The sequence below is a fragment of the Girardinichthys multiradiatus genome, chromosome 6 (genome assembly GCF_021462225.1).
Source record: "Girardinichthys multiradiatus isolate DD_20200921_A chromosome 6, DD_fGirMul_XY1, whole genome shotgun sequence".
NCBI classification, from domain to species: domain Eukaryota; kingdom Metazoa; phylum Chordata; class Actinopteri; order Cyprinodontiformes; family Goodeidae; genus Girardinichthys; species Girardinichthys multiradiatus.
The window spans coordinates 14,729,030-14,744,422 of record NC_061799.1 but is presented as its reverse complement, the minus strand read 5'-3'; the positions used below and the strand labels follow the sequence as shown (position 1 = coordinate 14,744,422).

The 15,393-nt window shown below is 39.1% G+C and overlaps 1 protein-coding gene across 9 annotated transcripts in view; it reads right to left on the bottom strand.

Annotated features, from left to right (window-relative positions):
- The window catches only part of ctnnd2b (catenin (cadherin-associated protein), delta 2b), a 236,028-nt gene that overhangs the window by 4,111 nt on the left and 216,524 nt on the right, over positions 1-15,393 (bottom strand). For 4 of the 9 annotated variants that reach the window (XM_047367741.1, XM_047367744.1, XM_047367742.1 and 1 more), the window contains 5 exons: positions 13,912-14,161; positions 6,904-6,997; positions 6,647-6,773; positions 2,900-3,028; positions 982-1,058 (listed from right to left, as the gene is read on the bottom strand). In XM_047367741.1, the coding sequence (XP_047223697.1) occupies positions 982-1,058; positions 2,900-3,028; positions 6,647-6,773; positions 6,904-6,997; positions 13,912-14,161 (677 nt within the window). The remainder of the gene's footprint in view (positions 1-981; positions 1,059-2,899; positions 3,029-6,646; positions 6,774-6,903; positions 6,998-13,911; positions 14,162-15,393) is intronic. The other 5 variants (XM_047367743.1, XM_047367745.1, XM_047367748.1 and 2 more) reach the window with 2 other exon arrangements.

Genomic DNA, 15,393 nt, shown 5'->3' with positions numbered 1-15,393 from the left:
TGTGAAAAGGTTCAAGGGGTGCAAACACTTTTGTGGCCTAGTTTACCTAAAAATGTTTCCAGACTTCCTCAAGCTAGCTACTAACAAAAAATGAACAAGGAGCTTTTTCCTACTTTTACAGTCTGCTAATGATGTTCATTTCCTACTGCTAGCAAACACATGACATATCACTGAATCAGTGAGAAGCAATTAAAAAGCTGCTACAAACTGCAGGTCTGTCAAAAAGTCGTGGCATTACGTAAAGTTGCTTCTTTCTAGTTTAGGGGTCGAATAAATAAAGCAGAATAAATTAAAGCTTTAGCAGCTATAACTTAAAGCAATTATTTTCTACATAATCAGATTTGTACTTTAGATCGTTTTGAAGAAATTTTAGGCCTGTCTTTTTTACAATGTTGCTTTAGTTCAACCTGCAGTGCACTGGCTCCTGAGGAGTGGGGTATGCAACCTCTGCTTAAAGACTGTTTTATCTATTTATCCACTAGGTTGTTAATGTCCTGGCACATCATTTTCAGCAACTTGAATTGATAAATAAGTCCCCATTATCAGTTCTTCCGGGTTAAATATATTGTTAGCATTTATAAACATCATTTTGGTATCGCCTGCATGAAGGAGTCTTGCCTTTTGTTCAGATGCAATTTCACAAACTTAAACCATGTCTCCATATTCACTTTAAAGAGAAGAAGCGTTCTGCTTACGACCTTTCCAAACAAATCATACCTAATTTTTGTATTCCTTACTGTATTATCAAGAGCTTCAATGTTCAACAAATTAAATGAGTGCTGCCTATTCTAAGATGTTCCTTTTTTATTTTTGTTTATACTCTGCGCATCAAACTAGCAGTCAGTTTAAATGAATTTATCATATACTGTGAAGAGGATACTCTTTTCAAATGGACGTGGTATGATGCATTTGCTTGGAATAACTGACACAGGTTGTCACATACAGTGTTGGACATTTCCAAAACAAAAAGAGTTTACTTACCTGATTATACTTTAGATCATCAGTGGGAGATACATAGGCTCCTCTGTGTAGCGTTGAAGATCCCCCGGATATCTGACCTGGAGAGACAGTGGGGAGACATTTGCTCTACATTGGTTAAGGCAAAAGCACTCGTAGAAAACAAGTAAAAATTCTGGGTTTTCAAGTTTGTTCATTTTGAGTTGAGCTCTGATGATTGGTTTTCATACAAGTACCTTTAAATCACACAGGGCAAGTGGTTCAATCCTTCTATTCTTGTTTCATTTTACTAATCCTGAAAGGAAAATAGAGCTATAGCTTATGTGGCCCTCAGGATGCGACGCTGTAACTTCTTACTTTGTTCTAGGGTCACACACACAGTCATCCCCAGTTCTAGTGTGAGAGAGAATTATGTTATCATTCATTGTGTGCTGAGCACACAGTAAGCTGTCTTTCTATTTAATGAATTTAGACAGTTTGAATCATTTCCTCATTAGATAAAGTTTAATGTACACTTTTATATCAATTATGGTATTTAATTTAATGATATGAACTTGTCCTTGAATAATTTTGAATCCTTATGCCTGACGTTTAGTAAAATTATCATATTCATGTGCAACTGAAAATTTTAAAAGTGTTGCTTTGGGTTAAGGACCTTGGCATATTTTTTGAGACCATGTGTGAAAAATTATTTTTGTTACTTAAGGGTTATTGGAGAATCCTACATTTCATCTCCCGTTCATACATCCGGGGATGGAAAAGAGACGTTGAAAGTTGGTCACCTAAATGTCACTGCCGATGTGTGTAAGCTTTGCTTTTATCAAGACATGCCGTCCACAGGTCCAACCTGATCAGCTGAGGCCAGAGACTGTTTTGAAAATCCTTTGTTTTATCTTCTTTAACATTGCCTGTTTGTCTTCCTGCAAACATTCCTCATAAGAGATTTTTCTGTGCAACTCTTCAGAGACGGTGTTCCCTCATCCCCCACCAGGAAATCCACCATGGCTCAACCAAGTAACCCAAGCCACTGTTAAGGGCCACGAGTAGAGACTCCTTCGATAGAGAGATAAGGAGCTGGGACTGTTATAGTGTCTGCTCGCCAAGAGACTGTAATCCTGAGTGTGAGAGAAAGAAATTCCCCTGTTAATCCAGATGGGAGAAATCCTTTGTAATGTCTGCAGTGAAATTGGACCTGGCGTTAGGAGAGTGAACTCAATGCCCTTTCCTCCCCTTTGCCTTTAATCTGACAGCATGTCAGATTAAAAGGAGACCTTTTCATGCAAAGTCTCATGAAAGTCTGATAAAGTCAGTTAAATAATAGGATTGATGAATGTTCACTAAGCAGTTCAGACACGTATCCTTTGTTATCATTAGAAGTAGTTTGTTCCGTTTGGTTAGTCTTATGTTTGTATATTTCTTTCCTGTGTTTGCCTGTGAATCTACAGTATATTAGTTTGATTAAGAATACATTTTCCCTTTGATTCTATGTGTAGCTTACAGTAATTTTCTAATAATCTTTAAATGTTCTTATCACTGTTTGAAAATCAGAGCCTTGAGAAATATAAAGAAAAAAGGTATCATTTCCTGGAAGATTGACACATACATACAGACAGACAGACAGAGACGAATTTTACGGAGGTCGAAATTTACCACTACACAAGCTGCATTTCAGTTTTGTATTCCACTTGGTACTAATGTGCAGATTTGCCTTTGCACAAAGTTTACCTAACCCTTCTCTGCCTCCAGCTTCACATAGAGTATATATATGAGGTATAGAGCGGATTCTCCGCCCTGTTGGTTTCAAAACTAATAATCTAAAATGTTGAAGCTTTGCTGCATACTGACGAACTGACAGACACATGTAAGCTGATTTTATTTCTAAAGCCTTTACTACATAAGGGAATAGTGACATTGTGACAGACACACAAGATGGAATTCCTACCCGTCATGGCGTCCTTCCGGGACGTGTGCTCGCCCTTGTTGCCATGGAAACTGGCATTGCCGGTTGACTCGTAGTCTGCCTTCCTCTCCTTCAATGCCATCATCTCTCTGGGGGATGCAGGAGCACTTGCTGCACACAAAAATGATAGGTGCACACACAGAATATCTTTATTCTATATTCCAATATACATGAGGAGGAGAGAACAAAAGAAACAAGTATGGATGAAACATTCTGGAGACCTCTCAAAACCAAAAAGTCAGAAACTTGTACCTTTTTTTGTAGCTTGAACTGTTGTATTTACTTGATTTTAATCTAAACTAACACACAGAGCTCTGAGGCTTTATAGCAAATTAAGACACATACATATTTGTTGACCCCCAGTAAAGATGTGTAAAAAAAACCTAAAGAAAAACTCATATTTTATTGAAGTAGCAATCTCTCATAATCCAAACTATCAACTGGTAATTTGAGTACATTTATTTAGTGGAAGGAAAATCTCATGATAGGAAAAGATTAGTTTCAGAGGTTACGATATCAATGACACCTCTAACAATTCTTTTAAAATTAATGCATTAATAAATGCATTTTTGTGCCATTCTTTACGTTTCTTTATTTTACAAAACACCGTTGTAGGTTTTCAGTCATCCAGACACCAGGAGAAAAGAAGAAGAGGCAAAAGAACATTGTCACTTCATATGTGGCTAGAAAATCCCGGAAACTAAGACGAAATACTCCAGAGCATTTTAAACCTAATATTACTTTCAGACAGAAACTGGTTCATCCCAAGAAAAAAACACCCAAACACAAGCTCCAAGTCCAAAAATGTTGAGACCTCTACACAGGAAAAACTAAACATCTGCTACACAAATGGATGGCCCATCACTGAAGAGCAAACTGATCCGGTGAAGAATCAGTGGTTCTTTTAACACTCAGGGACAAGAGACACTCTTCTGAAGACAGCAATGGGCACATTTTGGCTAGGAAAGACAGGTAGTTTTAGAGAGAAGTAAAGGAAGCCATTTTGATTACTGAAGACTGAACAGAGGAGGTAGCCTCAGATTTAATCTTTCTAACACCTGCACTGTAGACCTGTGAGATACACAGTAGGGTCAGTGACTTGCATGTCCTAATTGCCCTATTAGTGATCTTAATAGCCCTATTAGTGTGATTTTTCTACTCCAATTTATAAGCCTGTTACTTCAAATACTTCAAATTTGTATTTTTGTTATTTTGTTATGGGGTCTCGGAAACCTCCGGTCGCCAGTTGTTCTAGCTCTCCAACCATCAGCTTTGGAGATTTGTTTGTCTCCTTCACCAACCTGCTTATTACAGTATGTGTGGTGCTAAGATGAAAAGTAGATGAAAAAAACTATCCTCTATTTTATTTAAGATTCATACCAAAAGGAAAATCATGGATTACTAATATAAAGATCCTATAAATTATGATCAACTTAAACAAGTTAATTATAAATATTTAAAAAAACTTTTATTTCAAAAGGATCATTTGCAAAGTCAGTAAAACCAGCATATTTCCAAAAGATACATATTTCTATGTTTTTTTCTCTCCACTGAATAAATATATTTAAATTAATGATTTGATTTTCCTGATATTATGTTGCTGCAATAAAAGATTCATTTTTTTTTTTATCTTTACAATGTGGTGGCAACACATTTCTCCTTTGTTTGTATGTCATTGTCCTCTCATGTGTAATTTCAGACATGTAAACACTGACTTATCTCTTCTACCATTTTAAAGTTCACTGTTCCACTATTTGTTACTGCGATGGGCAGCAAAGACACTGAGATACATAGGAGAAGATCTTTCAGTTCAGTGCCATGTGGTTTCCTGTAATATACACATCACTGTCAGCAGCTTTGCACATAAAAGCTGCCCAGATCGTGTACTCATCATGTCTGCCACTTTATGTCTTCAGCATGCATTAATATAGTTTGCATTGATCCATAAGCTTAGGTATGCACTGCAGCATCACCACTCTAGTGTAGCATCGGCTAATCGTTGTCTGTCAGTAGCTGCTGTTGGAACACTTATTTCTAAAGCTTCCTACACACAAAGGCACACTTATAGTTCTCTGTGTGCTCGAGGGACCATCTGCAGCAGCTTGTATGCGTGTAAACTGAGAAACTAAACAAAAAAATGTCAAATTAGCTTCCAAATGACTGAGTCGCTCTCATTTTGCCACTTTATTGCTTGATAGGCTCAGATATTCATGCAGAAGGCTTGTTTCTAAATATAGATGGGCTAATGAAACCTTTAAAAAGGTTCACAGATAAGATAATTTAAATTTACCGTAAATAATCAGTTTCCGCACTAGTTTTATTACAGCTGCTTGACTCTAAAGATGACAGTGTTGTTTTCTTTTCAAATATCCACATATGTGACATTACAAAGTTACACCCAGTGTCTTGCAAACCTATTCATATTACTTGACCCTTTTCACATTTTGTCACATTGCAATCCAAAGCTTCATTTATGTCATTTATATGTCTACACGGTCTCCTCTTCTCTCTCTGTCACACAGAGTACCATACCGATGTGCAGACAAGCTAGAGCAATTGTAATGTCACATAATTAGAATGTATTTCTAGCATTAAAATGAAATCCATGGTCTATTTAATTTCCTTTCTTTTGCTTCAACCGAATGCATTGGATGTTATATCCATATTTAGTTTCATTTGTTTCTAAAGCTGTTTAAAGAATAGAAAATATGTCAGTCAGTCAGTCATTTTCTACCGCTTATTCCATAGTGGGTCGCTGGGGAGCTGGTGCCTATTTCCAGCAGTCTATGGGCGAAAGGCAGGGTACACCCTGGACAGGTCGCCAGTCCATCGCAGGGCAACACACAAACAACCAAGCACAGACTCATTCATACACCTAAGGGCAATTTAGAGTGACCAATTAACCTAACAGGCATGTTTTATTTTTATTTTAACCTACACTTTTATCTTTCGCTGATTTTGAATTTACCTCAATGCCTGACAATACATTAGAATTTAATCCTTTATTTTTCTAAATATTTTTAGCTGAAAGAAATAGATTTCTATAAAACAGCAGACTTTGTTTAAAGATCAAATCTGCGATCCCTCGTATCAAAACTCCATATAACAATAAGTAAATTTGGTGTCCAGACAGTTTGCCATGAGAGATAAAATCATCAAGTTGAGAGCATTCAAGGGCCACGATTTTCTTTTTAAATAAAACTGAAAAATATATTTCTTGTGACATTTTTAATTTTTATTATTATTTTATAATAAACACACAATTTTGATGAAACAAACAAAGTAGTTTAATTTCAAAATAATTAAGTGTCGATCTGCATCAAACATTCAGCATGTGTGCTTGAAGTTTGTCAACCTGGTCTCTTTGGTTTCACAGCAGTCATCACTGTGAAAGCCAGCACCGCAGTCTGGAAAGACTGAAAAGATCAAAGATGATGAACATTGTCAGAAGCTGTCATCATCACCATCAGTCCAAGTTCTGTAAGACTTTGATGGCTCAAATTATTCAAACCCTTCTTCTGACAACACAAGGGTGGGGAACCTTTGTAATGGGCATGAAGCAAGGATTTTACTTGACAACGGAGTAATTTGTCAGCAGTCGCTGTACTGTGAAGGTTAAAGAAGACTTGAGCTATAATGGAGCAGCTCTTCTTTGACTGGACTCTACTGGTGGGAAGAAGGATGGGGTTTTAAAGGGAGGACAGCAAAGAAAGGAAGGTGTCGACCCACCTGATCGATTGTTTGGGGATGTCCGCACCGGAGAGATTGAAGGTGTGCGAGAGGAGGAATAAGGTCGCTGTCTGTCTCGCTCTATTGTGGAGGAGGAGCCCACAAAATGGTACTGCGAATAGCCATCCTGAAAGAAAGGCAGACGATGTACAAGCCTTGCAGTTTTGTTCTCAGCGCTCAGTGTATCAATATTCATCATGAAAAACAAGTCTGATATCCCAGTGGAAGGCTCCCAGAGCAGACTGTCCTTTTTGTACCTTTTTGTAAAGACTGCGGAGGTCTCTGTACTGCCACATGCTGTTGAGGACTTGCGATGCTGCTTTCACCACTTTGGGACTATGTCTGGGAATTCAGCAGAGCAAAAACACACAGTGTAAAGCTCGATTGTCCTTTTGTTGCTTTGTGTAGGATAAGGTTATAAAAAACACCAAAACTACACATTTTAAATCATCAGCACCTTCAAACAAAGACCACGACATTTAAAAAAAACTGTATTTATTTTCTCTGTTGTATCCTTAAATTGAACTGAGCCCAGACAGCATAATTGCTCTTTGTGATTGATTAATTGGCCAACATTTCAATCTGCTTCCTCCAGGTTCTTACTCAGCTGACTAATGGCTTTGAGTTTAATTGGCTCATGTGGCCTTATCCGAGTCTGCAAAATTAAACTTCATTTCTCCAAGACATTTCAGTCAGTGTTATTGTCTTGGATTCTGGGAGGGCCAACCATATACCAGATGTAGAAAAAAACAGTTAAGGAATCACATTTATCAAGTCAAGTCAAGTCCAGTTTATTTATATAGCGCTTTTCAGCAACAAGGCACTCAAGGCGCTGTACATAAGGAAAAACATTACAATGATACAGAAAATCAAACAATAGAGGTAATTAAAAAAAGAGAGAGAATAGAATGATGAATAAGAAAATGAAAGGAAAATTAGACTGAAAACTTAACTAATAATGTTTAGATGGCACATTCAAAGGCCACTCTAAACAAATAGGTTTTTAATCTTGATTTAAAGCAACTTAGGGTTTCGGCGCTTTTACAGTTTTCTGGACGTTTATTCCAGATTAGTGGAGCATAAGAACTAAAAGCTGCTTCTCCATGTTTGGTTCTGGTTCTGGGTGTGCAGAGTAGATTTGAGCCAGAAGACCTGAGAGGTCTGGGTGGTTGATACACTAACAACAAGTCTGTAATGTATTTTGGTGCTAAGCCATTCAGTGATTTATAGACTAACAGAAGTATTTTAAACTCTATTCTCTGAGCTACAGGGAGCCAGTGTAGGGACTTTAGAACCAGGGTGATGTGCTCCACTTTCTTAGTTCTAGTGGATCAACTGCAGCTGTCTGATCGACTTTTTAGGCAGACCTGTGAAGACACCATTGCAGTAATCAATACCAAACTGAACTCATGAATTAGTTTTTCAAGGTCCTGCTGAGACATTAGTCCTTTAATCCTGGAGATGTTTTTTAGTTTATAGAAGGTTGACCTTGTTACTGTCTTTATGTGCCTCTGAAGGTTCAGGTCTGAGTCCATCACTACACCCAGGGTTCGAGACTGACTGGTGGTTTCTAGCTGTATTAACTGAAGCTGTGTGCCAACTTTTAAATGCTCTTCCTTTGGTCCAAAAATTATTACTTAAGTTTTGTTTTGATTCAGCTGAAGAAAATGTTGGCACATCCATGCATTGATTTCTTCTAAGCATTTACTCAGCACTTGAATGGGTTCATAGTAACATGGTGACATCGTAACGTATAGCTGTATGTCGTCAGCATAGTTATGACAACTTATGTTGTTGTTTATTAAAATCTGAGTTAGGGGGAGAATGTAGATATTGAATAGGAGGGGCCCTAAGATGGACCCTTGGGGAACGCCACATGTGATTTTTGTGCTCTCTGATGTAAAGTTACCTACTAACACAAAAAAGTTCCTGTCCTTCAAATAGGATTTAAACCAGTTGAGTGCTGTACCAGAAAGGCCGACCCAGTTTTCCAGGCGCTCTAATAAAATGGAATGATCAACATTGTCGAATGCTGCACTAAGGTCCAATAATACCAGCACTGTGGTTCTTCCACAGTCTGCATTTATACGGATGTCATTGAACACCTTGACAAGAGCAGTGTGTACTGTGGTGAGCAGGAAGCCTGACTGGAAGACATCGAAGCGGTTGGTCATTGTTAGGAAGTTGTTTAAATATTGAAACACAGCTTTTTCAATAATCTTACTGATGAAGCGGAGGTTTGATATAGGCCTGTAGTTCTGTAGTAGCAGCTTCTCCAAGTTGCTCTTTTTCAATAGAGGTTTGATAATTGCTGTTTTCAGGGCCTGGGGGAAAACACCTGACAAAAGGGACGTGTTTATTATTTGTGTTAAATTAGATGTTATGACAGGCAAAGCTTTCTTAAGGAAAGCTGTGGGTAAAACATCGAGACAGCAGGAAGAAGAGCTTAGTTGCTGTACGATTTCTTCTAAGTTTTTGTCGTTTATTTGGTGAAATTGGGAAATTTTGTCAAAATCAGTTCTAGTTGGAGACAACTTTGGTACTGGAGTTGATGTGAATGTGCTGACTGCCCCTCTGATCTTTTGGGGTTTTCAGTGAAAAAGTTAGCAAATTCATTGCAGGCCCTGGTAGAGTGGAATTCAGATGCTACAGTTACAGGAGGGTTTGTTAACCTGTCGACCGTGGCCAATAATGCATGAGCATTGTTAATGTTTTTGCTGATGATCTCAGAAAAGAAAGATTCCCTTGCATTTTTCAATTGTAGGTTATATCTGTATAGTCTCTCTTTATAGATTATATAGTGAACTTGGAGTCCAGTCTTTCGCCACCTGCGTTCAGCTTTTCGACACTCCTTTTTTTCACTTCTGACTGGTGGAGCACTTCTCCACGGAGACATTTTCTTCCCAGAAATGACTTTCACTTTAATTGGAGCAAATGAATCAATGATGTCCAAAATTTTAGAATGAAAGTTATCAACCAGCTCATCTACAGTGTTACAGGGCAAAGTGGAGGTAGAAGAGTAAATCTCGTTAAAGGTTTCAGCAGCACCATCCTTAAAGATGTGTTTTCTTATCATGTCTCTTTGGCAAACTGAGCCATTGGAAATGATGCTTTCAAAAATAACAGAAAAGTGGTCAGATAGAGCAACATCAGTCATAGACACCTTGGAAATGTTTAGACTCTTAGTGATGATCAAGTCCAAAATATGTCCCTGTTTGTGCATTTGCTGTTTAACATGTTGAGTCAAACCAAAATTTCTAAGAGTGTCACATAGATCTATTGCACTTCTGTCTTCAGGATTGTCCATGGGAATATTCAAGTCTCCCACAATAATTAAACAGTCATAATCAACACATATCACAGATAAAAGCTCATTAAAATCACTGATAAATTTGTTTTGGACTTAGGAGGCCTGTAAATATTCAAGAACATGGTTCGGACCGGGCTCTTTACCTGGAGAGCCAAATATTCAAAAGTCAACTTTGCCCAGAAATACTTTTTTACACTTTAATAAACATTTAAACAAAGTGGCCACCCCTCCACCTTTTCTTTGTTGTCTGCTCTCACAAAGAAAATTGTAGTTCGGAGATATTGACTCTATCAGAATGGGAGCTTCATTAAATTCATGTAAACATGTTTCTGTTAAAAACATAACATCAAGATTGTGGTCAGTAATGAAGTCATTGATTAAAAATGATTTTTCTGACAGAGATCTAATGTTCAATAAAGCTTTTTATGACTTAGTTGCTGATATTAACTCTGTGTCTGGTTGTACCTGACAGTTTATGGCTTTCGTTGATTGTTTATTACTGTCTCTTATTCTTTTGGCTTTGTTCTTTCTGTCACATATAAGCACATAGATTTTACAACTATCTCCTATTAGGGGCCCAAGTTCCTCTTGGACTTGCTCATTTCTGATAGAGTTACCACTGGGGCCCAGACTGTATCACAGAGAAGTGATTTGAAGGTCCTGATTAGGAGGAGATAGATTAGGGGGTGGTGGGGCTCTGCGGCATTTGGATTTGGATGTTGGTTTAGTAGCAGGGCCTCGGCCACGGGGGGTGTTGAATGGAGAAGATGTCAGAACCATTTGGGTTCCGATCTTAAGAGCTCCTTTCATGTTATCAGAATCCAGTAAAGCAAAAAGCGGGCTCAGTGGGGTGATGGGAGAGTTCTGTGCGGTCTGGGTCGGGGTCTGGGGTGAAGGGGGTTTAACGGGGGGGTCGGTCTGGCTCTGGGGGGAGGGGGGTATAACGGGGGGGTCCACTTCTCCTGTGTATTTCGACTGGGAGACCTTTTGTGATGACCTCTCTTTCTCAGCCAACTGGCCGCTAGTCTCAGCTGGAGCTGTTGGAGGCAGCGTTATCATTGTTGTTGATGCTCCATGTTCTCTGCTGAAGGTTGAAGCTGCTGGCAGATTATTTAATGAATAGAACAGATTAGATGTGAGACGTCTGGCTCCCGGCTTGTTCAAACAGAAACCATCTAGCTTGAAGAGTTGTCTTTTTTCCCAAAACATATTAAAGTTGTCGATGAAGTTCACAGGTGTAGTAGCACATGTTTTTTTCAACCATTTATTATTCATCAGAAGTCTTGAAAAAATTTAATCTCTACAGAAAATCGGTGCAAAGGGTCCGCTGAGAAATACCTTGATATTGAGACCTCCAACAATATTCAGAAAACGAGTGAAATCCTCTTTCAGTCCTTCTGATTTTTTCTTAGCCACGTCATCCATGGCTCCACAGTGTATAATAAGGTTTTCTAGAGATGGGCGCTTTTCTGTGATTGCCAGAATATTCTGAGATATCAGACACCATGTTACTGGTACCAATCATAACTTCTGTGTTTTTCTTGTTGCAGAAGTTTTTAATCCCATCCACAGCTGTGTTGCCCACTATTAGGGCTCTTGGTTCGGTGTAGCGCTTTTTCTCTGGTAATTTAGGAGAAGACTGTTTAGAATGAAGGTTGTTCTCAAACCTTTTATTGTTCTCAGAAGATGGATCATTTTCCTGGTTTTCATTCTGTAGTGGAGCAAATCTGTTTTGGAGGGGAATTCCATTATTTCCAGCTGTCTCACTCCTATCAGTTGTTGTGACAGCAGCTCGCTGTCGAGGTCTCCTTTTCCCAGGGGAAACGGGGGCATTTCTTTGTAATTCTGGCCATTCTAATTTATTTAATTTATTGCTGAGATCTTTCAGTGAGTCGTCCACCTTGATTTTTTGGGATTGTACCTAAAACATGCCAGGGGGATCTGTCGGTAGGTTTATTCTGATGTTCTGATTGCCGGCTGAGTTGTTGAGCTGACTGTCACTGTTTGGGATCACAGGCAGAGTTGAATCATCGCTGTACCCCATATTCACCTCCACATTCACTTCTAGTCGATGGATTTTCATCTCCAAAACAGCCAATTTCTGTAAATGTTTGTCGAAGTCCTCTGTGGTGAAGGGAGACATTTTGTGCCGATTAGCTGGCGTCAACTTGTCCTTCTTTCGAGTTTGATTATAAAAACATTAACATCTTTAAAAAAAAAAAAAAAAAAAATAATAATCATCCTTGGGAGTCGCTGGTAAGAAGTAGTTTTAGTCCAATATTTCTGTAATTTTGGCGAAGAGATAAAAAGTTAAGAGTAAATAATGCAAGTAAGCAGGGAGCTTAGGAGAAAAGCGTCAGAGAAAAGCAGGCAGAGAGGCAGAAGTAGCCTCTATGGTCCTCGTGCCTCTCAAGCAATTTATTACAGAAATAAACTAAAACAGGTGTTTTACGGTTTGGCATCTCCCCATGTTCTAATTTTACAGTTTAAAGTTAGTTTTTATAGTTATCATTAGGGTACGGTACCTTTCACATTTCAATGGATACAGTACCTGTGGGAATTGGTATTGGTACTCAACGGTACCAATTTACGGTACTTTTGTGTGTGTTTATGTGGCAATAAATGTTAGTTAGTTTAATGATAAAATAATAAAATAATGAAAAAGACCAGTAGTAGTCATGGACTCTATAAAGCTGACTTATATGGAAGACTGAGAAAGAGGAAAGCCATTGTTGAAAGAAAGCAATAATAAGTTCCTTTGCATTGTTTTCCACAACCCCTGTAGAGGGCACAGCAAGCACATGGAAGAAGGTGCTCTGCTCACATAACACTGAAATAGAACTTTTTGTCCAACATACAATATGCTATTTGTGGCAAACAACCAAAACTGCACATCACCCTGAACACTACGCTCTGGTGAAACATGGTGGTGGCAGCATCATGCAGTGGGGATGGTTTTCTTTAGGAGATATGAGAAAACTGGTCAGAGTCGATGGAGCTAAATACAGTGATAACAAGAAAGGGAACAAACAACACTGCAGTGACCCCAAACCTATAGCCAGCTCAAAGCATATTTATGTGTTAGTATGGCCCACTGTCTGGTGTTTATTTTGGTCTATCATATGAAGATTTCATTCAGATACACTGAACTTGGTCATTGTTTAATGATGACTATTGTATTGCTATTATTTAATCACGTAGGCCATAAATAGCATCGATCTTTTAGACTATGAGATAAAAGTTAAAAATCTCAAGCTATGAACCTTGTGTTCTTTGTTTCTACACTCAACTGTCCTTTGGACTAGATGTTAAAAATTCAAGGCTTGTAAGTACACAGTCTGTGTAGAGAGCACACAATGATGGCTTGGTTTTAATTCTGAATCCAGTTTTCTATTTACTCCTCTGCCTGAGGACTCATAGCCTGGACATGAGCACACAGGTGACCTTCAGCTTCACTACTGCCTCACCAGAGGGCTTTATATCCCCTTTCCACTCTATCAGATTCCAGCACATTGACTACAGTCCTCTTAAATCTGCTTGATAATGACAAAAAGAGATATGGCAAACAACTATGGTATAATCAATGTGATGTCCAGCCCAGCCATACGTTAGCAGAGCAGTGCGGATAAATTCACTTGCAGGAATTTGGATGCCTTTCTAAGCATGTCTTAGACATAGTTTTGCTTTTGGCTGGCTGATAGGTAAAAGACAGAGTCCATCAAGCTTTGTCGACAAGCTTTTTTATTGGTACATTCACTAATGGTGTAAAGATCTTCTGAGTTCTTGTGAACATAATTAAAACCGGTTTTAATTCTCTTTAAATCCAACCAGGCTTAGCAACTTTTATGAAACTACTGAAAGTGCAAATGAAAGAAATTCTGCATCTAACCAAGCCTTATTATTCTGTTTGTTTACCCCAATCTTTCACCCAACAACACCTTCACATTTGACTTACTTGTCTCCCTTGCTGCGGGCGATGCCGATAAGCTTTTCGATGCCACCGGCGTCCCTCAGAGCTTTGGTATTCTCCATGTTCTTTGTGATGACCTCATGCAGCGCGCAGCAGATTGCAGTGATGGTGTCGTCTGACATTGTCTTCCCAGCCAGGATACTGCTGTTGGTGCTTCCTCCGCCTCCGCTGCTGGTGTTGTTGTTGTTGCTCCCTCCAGGTAAACGATGCACCAAGTCCCTCATGGCATATTTGCCTGGTAAGATGTGATGGACAGAGTGGAAAAGGTTTAGTGGAAAAACTGTTGATAAGGATTTGGAGGTTGAAAGGAAAAAGAAACAAGATATGAAATAAATATTACAAGTTGTTAGAATAACTTCAGGCAGAGTTGCAGGAAACATCTTTTTTTTTTTTTATTACTCTTTTCCTCAAAAATCCATCTTGAAGTGTTCTAGCATGAAGCTTATACAAGTCCGAGGTTTGAACTTCAGGTTTAAAGTTTTTCTTTAATCAACAGAACCTAAGGCCCTTAAAAAGCCTCAAGGTTTTCTGGAAAATCATTTTCCTTCTAAATAAAATTCACAATACCCAAAAGGTAGATAAAAAAAAAAAAATCTATAACAAATGTAGAATGTTCCACCCAGGTTTGATCATTCCATATATTGTGGGTTTTGTCCTTTTCTAAGATGGTAGAGACAATTAAATGCAGTCCAGAATCATTTAAAAAATTTGTATTAAAGTACCAATATGAAGTCTGGAAGCAGTTCAAACTTAAATGTCATTATTACTTATAGATCATTTTTATGCGGTCTATCACTCTTTTTTTGAACTGGTTTCCTAAAATACTTGTTCTCGTCGTCTTCTGTTTATCTGGGACCGGGCCGGACAGGGCAGCAGAATCAGCAAAGATACTCAAACTTCCCTCTCCTCACCTCCTACAGTTCTTCTTGGGGAGGTGTCCTGGCTCGACCCCAGGGTCTCCTCCCGGTGGGATGTGCCTGAAACACCTCCTGAGGAAGGCGTCCAGAAGGCATTTAAAACAAATGCCTGAGCCACCTCAGCTAACTCCTCTCAATGTGGAGAAGCAGCGGCTCTACTACAAGCTTCTCCCAACTGGCCGTGCTCCTCACTGTATTTCTAAGGGAGAGACCGGGGGAGGCCACCTACTGCTTTGCCTTTCAGCTCAACTCTCTCTTCACCGCAATGGACCGGCACAGCATCTGCAGCTGCCGCTCCAGTCTGTCTGTCGATCTCTCGCTCCATTCTTCCCTCACTCGGGAACAAGACCCTGAGATCCTTCGTATTTGACTGCAAACCACCCCAGTGTATGCTGTAGGTCTTGGCTGGAGAGAGCCAGCAGAACCACATTGTCCACAAAATGCAGAGACAAAATCCACTGGTCCCCAAACTGGACCCCTCAGGCCCTTGGCTGTGCCTAGAAATCCTGTCCATTACAGTTATAAACAGGACCGGTGACAAAGGGCAGCC